The sequence below is a fragment of the Canis aureus genome, chromosome 13, assembly GCF_053574225.1.
Source record: "Canis aureus isolate CA01 chromosome 13, VMU_Caureus_v.1.0, whole genome shotgun sequence".
Lineage (NCBI taxonomy): Eukaryota > Metazoa > Chordata > Mammalia > Carnivora > Canidae > Canis > Canis aureus.
Genome location: NC_135623.1, coordinates 51,342,141 through 51,355,141, shown reverse-complemented (window position 1 = coordinate 51,355,141; position 13,001 = coordinate 51,342,141). Strand labels below are relative to the sequence as shown.

Sequence of the window (13,001 nt, the reverse complement as noted above, 5' to 3'; positions counted from 1 at the left end):
GGAATCTGCAGGAAGTTGACTTGTCAGCCTTTGGAACATACCAGAATGGGTTTGGGAGGAGTCCTAGAATAGCCAGGATTATAAGCAGAATGTCATTCTGGGGGCTGTGCAGACTAAATAGCTCCTGCCCCAAAAGGCCATTCCTTGGGGTAGCTCTTAACTGATCCAGCAGACCTCTGAATGAGAGCAAGCCAAGCCATACCCATCCATCTAGAAGTAGGTGGCTTTTCTTTTCACCCTCACTAAAAGACAGACAAAAATCAGAATAACCCAGGTGTTCACTGAACCCATTTGCCTAACCACTGTGTTCCTAGACAGCCATACTGCATCCTCTCACTGCCACGTGCCATGATGTTGTTATTGGGTGGACTTCACTCTTTACCTAGATTTGGCATGGTACTCTCTATCTTCTCTCTCTGTTAAGTGAGCAAGAGCATACACTCATTGAAGGCCTTGGGCAGGGGATGGTTACCCATGAATTCACTGTTCCTAGAAGAGTGTCTAATGCATAATGGATGAACTTACTACTTACCAGACTCTGTGTATTATTTCACTTAGTGCTTATGTTAAAAAAAAAAATCCTACAAAGTAAGTACACTTTATAGATGTGAAAACTGAGGTTTAATAATTTGCCCAACCAAGGTCACACAGGTGGTAATTGGTAGACCTGGGCCTAACCCAGGGCTCTTTGACTCCTGTGTCTGTGTCAGGTTTCTTTTTTTTTTTTTTTCCCTATGTCAGGCTTTTTGACTGCTACACTGACCTGCCTCTTGTAGGCGACTGGATATAATAGATTATGAGTTGCTGCATCAAAATGACAGCTATATTACTAAAAATTAGCATGCTTTAGGTTATCCTAAGTGAAAGCCTTTTCTAACCAAATTCTAAAACCGTTGTTATACTTTATCCTGGCATCATGTTGTGCTCTAGAAATGGCATGTAATCGCTCCTTTGTTTGGTAATTGAGATAAATTAGTGGCAGTGAGTTTGACTTTCTGTGACTATTTGTTTCAAAAGAGAAAGACTGTGTGTGTGTGTGTGTGTGTGTGTGAAGCAGACTGAGACTGGCACTTAATGATGCTGGAGAAGAGTGTCTCTGTTCCTCAAACAGCAACTGCCTTCCTGGATTATGTTATGATTGAGGAGACCATCTATCCCAATGACTTTTAAAGGCAAACATGGTCTTTTCTGGGAGAGTCACTGAGGAAGAGCTAAAATCCAAATAACAATGTGTGGGACATTTAGATAGTAAACTTATGGATGTTTCTAACTAAGAACAGACTAAACAAAAGCGAGAGATCACCATGACAACTGAGGAGAGGAGCAACTGGATTCCAGATTTGCCAGCAGCTCTCTCCAAAACTCAATGAGAAGTCTGAGAAAGCCTTTAAATGGAAAAGAAGTCCTGTGAATTCAGGCGAATGAACCCCTGAAAGACAGGAAATGATCCAGGTGATTGGAATAGACGTGATCTTAGCTATGTGGGCGTGTGAGTATAGTATCAGACTTCAAAGGACTCAGTGTTTTTCAGTATATTTCCTCTCCTTTTCCACACTTCAGTACTCCTTTCAAATTCTGTTCCTCGTCAGTCCAGTTTCTTTCCTTCCTGCCACAGCAAATGTATTTTATCTCAGGAAATACGGTCCTCTCCCCAAGAGGTGTGTGGAGGCTTTCTCTCTGCAATCTAGCAGAGCAACTAGTGTTTGTTCTGAATCCTGGGCTTTTTAAATAGGAAACATTACATTAGTACTGATTCTTAAATAATCAGTCATTTCTTAGGTAGCAGTCCTGTGCTTAAATACTGCAGGAGATTAAAGAAAAATGTAATAATTTTGCCTATGTTCAGGGGAAAAGAAAACCTACCCCAAAGAAAATAATGGCAGCATGAGCAAATGCTACAGTACCTGATGCCAGGAGGAAGAGCGACTTCTTTCCTCAAAAGAGGAGGAAATCAGTAGAGAGGCCACCTTCAGGGTAGAGATAGAAAGCTGAGCCTGAATGAACCCACAGGATTTAGGCACATGGGAAGAAAGGGCAAAATCAGGCTCAGCTTTTACAAAGACAGGGAAGTGCTAGACCTGAGCCAGTGACAGCAGTTGGCAATGGAAAGTTTGGTTTAATGGAGTTGGCACAGCTCAATGATTAAAAGTAAATACGCTGAGATCCAATTCCGCCTCTACTGAAACGCATGATGCATGGTGTCAGGCAGTCACTTCGCTGCCCTAAACCCCGGTCTCCTTGGGCTTCAATGGGAAAATCGCCCCTACTTCACAGGGCTGTTGTGAGGATTAAATGAGATAATGCAGACAAAGCACTTAGCATGCAGTAAGCACTTACAAAATGCTGTTTTGTAAGTAGGCACTGTTCTTTACTGAAGTTGAATAGGTAGAGAATGTGATGAATGGGCACTGGAAAGTCATTGTAATTCTTGAGCAGGGTACTGGCTTTAATTAATGTGGGTTTGGGGAAGATTAATCTGCCCGTGGTTTGGAGGATTGATGAAGGAAGAGTCCGAAAACGGGGTTGTGTCAGGAGGCCGTAAGAGTCATCTTGGCTCAATTTTATGAGGCACTGAATTAGGCAGGTGGAAGTGAAAGCTAAGGGGGACAGGAAGTGGCAGATGGAGGAAAGAACCTACAGAACTCAGTGACTTGATCAAGGGGTAAGGAGACAAATGGAATTCATCAAAGATAATCCCCAAACTCTGAGTCCTAGAAACTGGGTGAGCCAGTGACAGAAGGGGTTACACCCGCTATGTTATCACTCATCCCTCTGATGGCGGAAAGCTGAAGTATCAGGGCAAGAGCTACCAGCAGGTGAGCAGCAGGAGGGCAGGAACCTTGGCAGTGCTACTGACCTTATATTCCTAGCAAAGAGAACAGTGCCTCCCTACGGCAGAGGCCCAAAAGGTGATTTTTATTTTTATTTTTATTTTTATTTATTTATTCATGAGAAACACAGAGAGAGGCAGGGACACAAGCAGAGGGAGAAGCAGGCTCCATGCAAGGAGCCCGATGTGGGACTCGAACCCGGGAATCCGGGATCACACCCTGAGCCAAAGGCAAGGGTTCAACTGCTGAGCCACTCAGGCATCCCTCAAAAGGTGATTTTTAATAAAACGGATGGATGGATGGATGGATGGATGGATGGATGGATGGATGGATGGTGAAAACATGGCGTACCCACAAGTGAACTAAACAGTGATGTGAAGTAGATAGTTTTTATATTACGAACAATAAACCAGCCTTGAGCCTTTGGTGTGGGTTAAATAAAAGTCCATATTTTAAAAAATAAATAAAGTCCATATTTAATCTAGTAAGAAAAATGTTTCTCAAGGAAAAATCAAAAACTGTCCATCCAATAGAAAGTACAAACTCTTACAACTTGAACGTTGATACAAAGGGAATTTTCTAATTCAGAGAACATAAAATAAACATATTTAAAATAGGGAGAAAAAAAAACTTGTTCTTGTACGTATTGTTTTATCCTTTCCGTCCTGGGTATAGGATAAAAGAAACTCCTTACTTGCTTGTTAGAAGAAGAAAGCTCTCACTTGAAGTTCCTACTTGGCAGATGTCAGTTGAAAGCTCTGCTTATGGAATATGCTGCAGTGTCAAACTCTGTTGGATAATTTTTGACGAATGTGTCATGTGTGACATGGAAATATGGCATGCTGTACATTACTGATTTCCCAAGTGTTTGGAGCAGGTAGTAATGTGCTGGGAAAGTGCTCTTTATCTATCCACACAGTGTACTTGTGGAGCAATGGGGAAATGCTTTTGGTGGAAATTACTTTAGTCAGAAAAAGAATCCATTTACAATATGCGCCTTCTAACATCTTTCAGACAATGCATTGTATTAAAGAGGCATTTTTTGATTAATGTTTTATAAACATTTTTCAGCATGACAGCTTAAAGCCCCTGTAAAATTGTAAATGCGTGCATAGTGTTCACTTCCATAAAGTCAAATGCCATCTCATAAAGTCTAGTTGGATCCTGTCAACCATGGTGACACAGAATCAGTACCTGGGAGCATTAAAATTAATTTGCTTCATTTATATTACTGCAGTGATAGCAAGATGAAAAGAGTCCTATATTTAAATTTTACTTTAAAAAGAAAACTCTTTCTAGTAAGTTTGTTTGCTTTTTTAAATTATTGCCATTTTTTCTCCTACTTAAAGAATGTAGTAAAAACGGAGTGATAGTCTGCACAGTAAATTTAGGACGGGATCTGGAAAAATACAGATCCCTTCATTTGACACCCTCCTTTTGAGCACCTACTGTCTGCTCAAGATGAAGAAGAAGTAGCTGGTGTTGGTAAGTGCAGTGAGCACTGGGCTGGAACGTGTCACAGGTTGGGAAGCACAGAATAGAAAGGGCCTGATGGCCAGCATGGGACTTTGAGGATGGCATCCCAGAGGAGGCGACCTAAGAGCTGAGGGCCAGAGGAGTGGGTGAAGCAAGACGCAGGTGGTAGGCATTCTAGGCCAGAGGAGCTCGTGTGCAAAGGCCTAGTAGCCACACAGCACTACAGAGGGAGGGTTGGGGAGGAAGCACTGCGGGAGGAGAGGGAAGAAGCAGGAGACATGGGGGAGGGAGGCCAGACAGGAGGGTCCTCATGCACCACACTTAGAAGTCACCCCTGGGCCATAGGCTCCTGAGGGTTTGACATAATCCGATTTTGTGCTCACTCTGGCCACAGAGCGGTACATAGCTGCGACAGGACCAACCCAAAGTCGGAGAGACTGGTGTGGAGACTGTGTGGAAAGCAGTTGAGAGCCGACCGCCCTGAAGGAAGCTTATGGGGGGGAGGTATGAGGGTCACAGGGGTGCCCAAGAAGCCACTTCATGCAGGGTCAGGTCACATTCTGCTCCTGGCACGCCTCGCCTTTTACAGAGCAGTTCATCAGGTCCGGGAGTGCCGACTAAAGGAATGAATAATCCAGCTGTTGATCAAGTGAGTGAGGGGAATGAGAAGGCACATGACGTAAGCTTCTGGAATAAGAGCTACCGCTGGTTTTCTGACTGGACTTGAAGATCACATTTTGCCAAATTCACTGTCTTGCAGCCAGTTTTTTGCTCAAAAAAACTTCGGGGCCGGGTCAGCTCGCTGAAGAATGACGCAGAGCCCAAGGTTTTGCCAGGAAAGGCTCGAGTGATGCAGCCCAGCAGCCATGGTCCCCAAACTTTGCGTCGGAAACTCTCGTTCTCGTCATTTACAGGGACAGATACCTCTGTGTTTCCATCATTTGTTCCCTCCAGCCCCACTTTGAATCCGCCCTCATCCTCCCGCTCCTGAGCATCGTCCCTTTGGGCCAAATCGCCTTTCCTGCAAACAGGAGGAGAACGATCAGGTCTTCTTTTCTCATCACAATAACTTCCCCGGATCATAGTACCAGATGCTGCTTTTCGCCTGTCAACTGATTAAGTATATTACTTTTTAAAAGAAAGCTCTTTTGTTTGTTCTATTAGAAGACAGAAAGTGCAAAAATCTAAACGCGTACTTTCGAAGCTTTGAGAGGGAGATTGGGGACGAGTTAAGTGTTTTCAGTTTACGGCAGTGATTTGTGAGGCTATGAAAAAGAAAGCGGCTATGAAATACATTTTTGCATAAAGGTTTGAAATTTATTAGAAGGTAAAAATAATTGAAAAAGCAGAGCTTTCCTCAGTGGGTTATAATAAAAAGTTATTTATGTGCCATCATGGTGCATGTTTAGGAGCTTGGGTCCTTTTCAGAGGCTGTTCTCAAAGAAACAGGAAGGGAGCTAAGCTATCAAAGGTACTCCACTGGAAAAGCTGACAAACAGACACAGTAATTCTGACAACTGGGCCGTCTTAAAACAATTGGTAATAAGAGTCAAATTGCCAGTGTCTGATTTCTGTTATAAAAGCTTAATAGGTATACACTATAGGCAGCTGTTTATAAAATCTGCAGACCTTGCCCTTGGTATAATAGACTCAGGAAGTAGTATTCATTTACCTGAGTTCCACTAAGACCCTCACTGGAGGGTTTAAACATTCAGCACCGATCTTAGAATTCACCTGCCGTATACAGTATACCGCTTTGAGATCATTGGCCGAAAGAGAAGGTACGAAGCCTTTATTAATGTTCATTTAGTGAAAATACCCTCCCACTTATAATGTTGCATATCATATATTATCTTGCCATGTCCTTTTGACTGTCAAAAGTGAACTTTGGAACTTTGAAGTGGTGCCACACAGGCCTCCCTAAAGACTGGCAGACTGTTTCCCTGCTAAGCAAGAAAAGATCCATTTTGAATCTCCTCGTTTCTCCCATTTTTCATCTTTCTGAGAAGCAGCTCTTCTCTCTCCTCCTTGGTAGATAGGCTGCTAATTTTCAGGGAGAATTATTGGTGCCTTTCAACACTGACCACCTTTTCAGCTTTAACTGGTTCTAGGTAGAACTTAGAGTTTTATGTAGTGAAGGGAAGATGCGAAGATGTGATGACTCTGTTGAGACGTTCCCTGTGAATACATTCAGAAGGAAAGATAGTGCAGAGTTCCAGTTTTAATGGAGAGTGTCTGTAGTTTGATGACAAACGGAATTTGCCTCCAAGTTTTCTGTCTTCTTTGTTCATCAGGGATTCCAATGCTGAAGATTGTGTTTGCAGGCCATGAGCACCTCTCCCTGATATCCGTGCCCTTGCTCATATACCACCCAGTTCAGATCCTTCTGGGAAGTGTGTTGGTGCCAACAATAAAGTCTTGGATGGTGTCGAGGCAAAAGGTGAGACTCTGGAAAGATCTCAGTTGAATGCAAATCAAATTGAAATACTATTTCTGCATCTTAGCTGTTCATATACTTTAACTTTTGCTAGCATATTCTGATTTTCTTAACTAATCACAATAATAATGATGCATAGATCCATTTCTTGAGAAGGAGGACTGAGGGAGGGTTACATGTTTTGTATTGTTGTAAAAGTACAACTATACTCAAAATGCAGTTTTAAAAAGCTTTTTTTTAAAAAATCTGCTTGTATTGCAGGGCATATTGCAATGGGGTAGAGGTGAATATACTTAAAATACCTGTATCCCTCCTCTCAGATGTACACTTTCTTTCCCCCACCCCATCTTTCATGTGTCCTGACTTCACATGCCTCTGTAAATATGATAGCACCTGGCTTTATCTAAAATGTCGAGTTTATTTTTAACTTCCCAGACACCTAATAACTTCTTTGCACAGCAAAACTATGTATTTGAACATTTAAAAAAATTAATTAGCAAAGGAGCCCACACGATGTCAGTTTCACCACACTTAGCTCAGAGTCTTGTAACTTATTTGATATCTATAGATTTGATTTCCTAAACTATCAGCCAAAACAAAATTAGGATGATTCATACAAAGCTTAGATGCTGCGTATACCATCTAGGTACCCGTAGGGCTGGCTCCTTCCCAGCAGCTCAGACCTTCCAAGACTTCTCGGGGCCTATACACAAGGTGGCAGCTGTTATCAGAAGAGTAGGAAAAAGAAAAAAAAAAAAAAAAAAAAAAAGAAGAGTAGGAAAAAGAGACAGCCAATGGCAGGGGAGTGCCCTAGGTTCCCAAAAATGGACTAGATACACTACCCCTATTAAGCTCTGTGTGTGCCAAGCACATTCTAGTTGTTACTTGGTTCAGAGTGTGGACCTTGAGACAGCCTGCGGCTCAAGGTGACCTTGGGCCACCTCCTCTCTGGATGACCTTGGCCACAGTGTTTCATTTCTAGGTACCTCAGCTTCTGCTACTCTGAGACTAATGATAATATCTGCTCTTTAGAGTTACAGAGGATTCTATGGCAGGTGTTTGATAAAAGCTAGCTCCTATAATTATTATTGTCATTGCTGTTCATTACTATCTACAACACCGCTTCTAGCAAGCTCTGCTGTTGCCATTGTGCAGCTTACGAAGGAGGCTCAGGGAGTCAAGCAACTTGCCCAAGGTTATATGGGTGGGTTAGTCAGTTCTAGAGTGAGGACTAGAACCCTGGTCTATTTGACCCCCAGAATCCTTCCCTGATACCACATGGACACTCTAGTCAGAAATACAGCATTGTTTTAAAACAATGAAAAGGAGTACCCTAGGTCGGTCCCCAGTGTCCTACCTGAAAAAGTTACCTTACCCAGCACCTTCATTTATTTTGTCACTTACCAGAATGCTGGCAGTTACCAGTCCTTACCAGGTATGGCTCTGGGCTCCAGCCCACCCACTCAAGAGTTGGTAGAGGAGCCATTTAGTGCCTTTTTATTTCTATTACTATTTATCCCTTTTGAAAACTTCCATTTATATTTCTCAGTATACATGTGCACTGCTGGTCAGATTTTATACACATAAATTGTGACAAAGAATGAAGAAAATTATCTGAAAATCCTAATATTCTGTCAAAAATACACAGTCTTAGTGAACAACAAATTAAACAGATGAAATTTTCCTCTAAATGTTTCAGTGCTCTGGGATTTATCCTGCAGAGTAACAGAAGCATTTCCAAAGGGAGGCTAAATTGGACAATGCTGTTCATTATCCTTTCGCACAGAAACCACTCCAAACCAGAGAAGTGTTGGCTACCTTAAAATAATCCAGACGTAGAATGTTTGCCCATCTCATTTGACCACAAAATAAATACAAACTGTCAATCATGAGGGTATCCATGAATATCTCTTCTGCTTTACAAATAATACTGACTGAGACCCATGGCCACCATCCAGTATACAGTGAGATGATATGAATAGCCAGGTCAGGCTGGAGGAAGTCCGCCAGCCAGTGAAGATCTGCCAGCAGGTGGATCTGTGTGTGGATCCAGAGTTTGGATCATTGGTTATGTAATGCTATCAGGTGAGCTTCGTCTTCCTTCTAATAGCATAAACTACTATCTGGTGTTAATTGTTGCTTTCATTTTGTTCATACTGTCCAACTCTGAACGTCATGTTGTCCTTTCTTGTAGGGAGTAAAGTTGACGAGGCCAACAGTATAACAAAGGAGGCACCCTTTATGCAGCGATGTATATATGTACAGGATTGTACATACCAACAGTTCTGAAGACTTGTACTTGTGAATGTTGCTTCGATGCATATTTTATTTTTTTACACAAAAATATGATATAACAGTTTAAGTGCCTTAAAATGTATTTGACAGGAGCGTTATTTACAAAACCTACTTTGTTGGGTTACTGCCAGGGGTGGTACTGGATTTTGGAGTGGTTTGATTTTTTTTTTTTTTTTTTTTTTTACCAACACAGGAAACCGTGATCGTGACAAAAAGCAGACATGCTTTCCTCGTACCACCTTTGGTGCAGTACAACTCTATACTAGTTACTGTGCTGTTTGAAATGAGGTCACACCATCAGGAAAAATGCCCTTCTGATGACAGTGAAAACTTCCAAAGTCTTATTCATGAATACTTTGATTTACTGTGTGATTCTTTGTTTCTACATCTGTGACATGCCTCTTCCTTATCAACTCAGCAGGGGTCATAGATTGAATAGATGCTGAAAGGCATAAGTTATCTGCATTTCTTGACATCGTTTTTTTTAGACATTCCTTCAAATAGTTTCCACACAGAAATTCCTCAGTCCCATTATAAGAGATTGTGGTGTTATATGTCTTAAATTTATTATAAGCTGCTTCAAAGAAAGAACCTGATGTTTGAGTTATAAGGAAGTGAAGTTTTGAGGTAAACTACAGGACTTGGTATTCAGGATTTTTAAAATTATAGTTCATGTATTTTCCCTTTTTCTGCCATGATTTCTTTCTTACCTGTTTTCCAGCATACTTGCAAACTCGTAAGCACCAAATGTGAGACATAAAAACGTTACAGTTCGTTTGAGAACAGCAACAATTAATGATGGATTATATTCACATTCCACAATGGAGACCAAAATTTTTTCTTGTTGCACAGATGTCTGAGCACAAATTGCCCCTTTTAGCCAGAAGCAGCCTGTTTCATCCTTGAATTAAACACACTTAAGGCACTTGAGACAAGTTATTAATGAAAATTTCCTTGGCAGATTTGACAAATGTTTGCAGCAATTTTTCAAAATTAAATCATATTGTTCTTATGAATAAATAAAAATATAAAGGTCATGGACACAAACAAATGTTACATATACACATTCTGTCTAACCAGATGGAAAGAAAAATGGGCACAGAAAATGCAAGACCATCCATTCACCAAAATATCAAATAAAATGAGTCCCCAGTTGGGCACCAGCTTTCAAAGGAATATTCAACGTGTGCTTCTACTGTGGCTGGACAACCTTGCACTGGACCCAAAGAGAGAATAAAGCGATATGTAGAATTAGAGGACACTTATCCCGTTTCCTGCACAGCATTCCGCACGGCCTTTCTTGATTTGACAGACGGTATTGGAATCCTGGGTCACACTGAGGCTGACTCTGTCCTCAGCAGCTCTGTTGTTATTTGGTCAGCGACAAAAAAAAAAAATCATTCCTTAGGAACCTGCCAGGGTTATCAGTAATGTGAATTTATATTATTGTCACTACCAGGTCTCATGTCGTGTTACTTCTGACCATTTCAATATTACTGAACCTCATAAATTTCACAAGAGTTATCCTCAGTGTAAATTTTAAGGCTAGCGCCAGACTCTGCAAAAATCTGTGATGAACAGGCAGTTTGTCAAGAATTTCACCTATGTTTGAAATTCCAGTAATTTTGCTCGGTACTTTTGATGCTCACAAATGGAGCACAGAAAGGTTTTTTTCACATTTTGTTCCTACAAGCTTCTTTGAATTTCAGAGGAAATGGGATTATCTGTCCATCTGTCTGAGCTATAAAAATCTTTCTCCCTAGCATTAGAATACTGATTTTTTTCTCCCCAACTTATCTACCTCTATTGTCTAACACCTACAATAGGTGTGATTATGGGATAAGGTTCAACTGAAAATGCTATAACATTTTATTTTTTGCTTTAAAAGATGTGTTTTGTTTCAAATATCTCTACATAGTGCATTTTGGTGGCTTTAGTGATACGCTTATGCCTATTTCTTTTTTTACACAAATACTATGGCATATTTTTCCATAAAGAATAAAAAAATAAAATCAAAATTTATTTGTAATTCAGCTTATTGGGATCTAATTTTTCACCTCAAAATATTTTATTATGTGTTATGCACTGTCAGGCTATCCATGTATGCATTTTTTTGTCTAAATGTATTTATAAAGGAAATACATTAGAGTGGTGATATTTATGTTTACTCATTTTTCCACCAGGATTATTTTTACATGGTTGTTAATGAAATTTGATTTTTTTAATGGATAATAATGTTAATCTTTCCATGTGTTCTTTTCTAAGTTTTAAATTTTATATTTTTCAAAAATTCTTCCCTATTCTGTTTAAAACTAACACACCTCTGGCTAATGTTCAGTGTTTGTTTATGCTAAATACCAAATTTTTACAAAAGGATTGGTGACATAATAAAATGGATTATTTATGATGAATGGAAGATGGTAATACTTCTCTGATTAAAAAAAAAAAAAAAAAAGATGTTTCAGAAATCACAAGAGAACCTGTGGCTTATTTTTAACCTGATTTCACATGCACTCATAATGCCTTCAAAGTCTCTCTAGATTTCTCCTGATTCGTTTCAGTACTATTCTATCATCTGTGGTTAAATACACATAACCTTCATAATCTTATAGGTGTCCATATCATCAGTACCCCCACTGTGGCATCACGTTAAAATCCAAAATTAGCCCTTGCTTTTTCGTTAGAGTTGTTTTCTCTGCAGCAGGGTTGAGAACCAAAAGAGAAACTGTACCCAATAGTAGGCACCAGACTTAAGTGATCTGAATGTTAGGCACCCTTGTCATATTTTCTAGGGCTATAATGATGAAGCCTTAAAACATCCTTTCCAAACACAGTGTTTCTGTACGAGTGCCTTATCTTGTGTAGAATTCCACAAGGAATTGTATGTTCTTCTTCAACTGTCTTCTTGGCTTAGCAGTGCTCTTCTCCCTGGCAGGCAGTTGGAAGTGCCACCCCCCCCCCATGAGGCTTTCCTACCCAGCCCCCCAGCCAATCCAGACCTGCTCCCATGACATACACTTAGAACCTGTCCTTCAGGCCTTCTGAAACCTTTGCACTGTGTAATCATTACTTTGCATTTGTCTCCCACAGTGTGGCCCTCCCTCGTTTCTGTGTCTCTGCAGTGCCTAGCACAGTGCCTGACTCAGAGCAGTAACCAAAAAATGCATGTTGATTTTCTCAACTGTGATCTTGATAGGTAGGACATGAACTTTCAAAGTTATGAGAGAGCTCTTCCCTACATACAGATCATTACTAATTTACAAGGAAAACTTTTTTACTGCTGTTCCTATGCTGAATAAAACTGTGGAGCTGCCTTGTGCTACTCAGAGAGATGCATCATAGCTGTGTAAATATTAACTCTCCAAGGTGACATTGCAGGTGTGATAAGCAAACAATTTTCATCTTCTATGCTTTGACAGGACAGTAAACCCTCAATAATTCAGGCTAAATCAGGTTGGGTCGATCTGAATTAGTGAATACTTTATATGCATAAAAAATAAAGAGTAGCCCTTATGGAAGTGTTAACATACTACAAAGAGCAGATACAGATTATTATGGTGATCATCCTATCACTGGTTTGTATATAGACATAGTTGAAAGGTCTTATAAGAGTTTATTCTCCCCTAGCAAGCCAACTAATCTTATTTACACCATAGGACAATTTTTCAAATGTGAGTAATATATAACCTCATTTAAAGGGGAAAACATTTCTCATAGACCCTGGGAAACATCTCCAGAGCCAATTCTGAGAAACCGCATTAAACAGTAAATGACCATCACTAACAGTCCATCGGGCCCATGTGCCTGTGAACATGGGCCAGGACGCGACCCATGAAATCACAGCACCATGCTGAGTCATAGATGGTCCTCTGGATGATTTCAACAACTCAGAAATTCCAAGCAATCAGAAGAAAGGAGCCTAGGGTTTCTGTGAGACCAGGCCTCAGAGTCTGCTGATACGA

The 13,001-nt window shown here is 40.6% G+C and overlaps 1 protein-coding gene and 1 long non-coding RNA gene across 11 annotated transcripts in view; one reads left to right on the top strand and one right to left on the bottom strand.

Moving 5' to 3' along the window:
* The window catches only part of SLC10A7 (solute carrier family 10 member 7), a 243,748-nt gene extending 232,298 nt beyond the window's left edge, over positions 1-11,450 (top strand). For all 4 annotated transcript variants that reach the window (XM_077846252.1, XM_077846254.1, XM_077846255.1 and 1 more), the window contains 2 exons: positions 6,602-6,747; positions 8,939-11,450. In XM_077846252.1, coding sequence (XP_077702378.1) covers positions 6,602-6,747; positions 8,939-8,968 — 176 coding nt within the window. In that variant the 3' untranslated portion in view covers positions 8,969-11,450. The remainder of the gene's footprint in view (positions 1-6,601; positions 6,748-8,938) is intronic.
* Positions 1-13,001, bottom strand: part of LOC144282499 (uncharacterized) — a 78,406-nt gene that overhangs the window by 47,867 nt on the left and 17,538 nt on the right. The gene's annotated exons all lie outside the window — the stretch shown is intronic.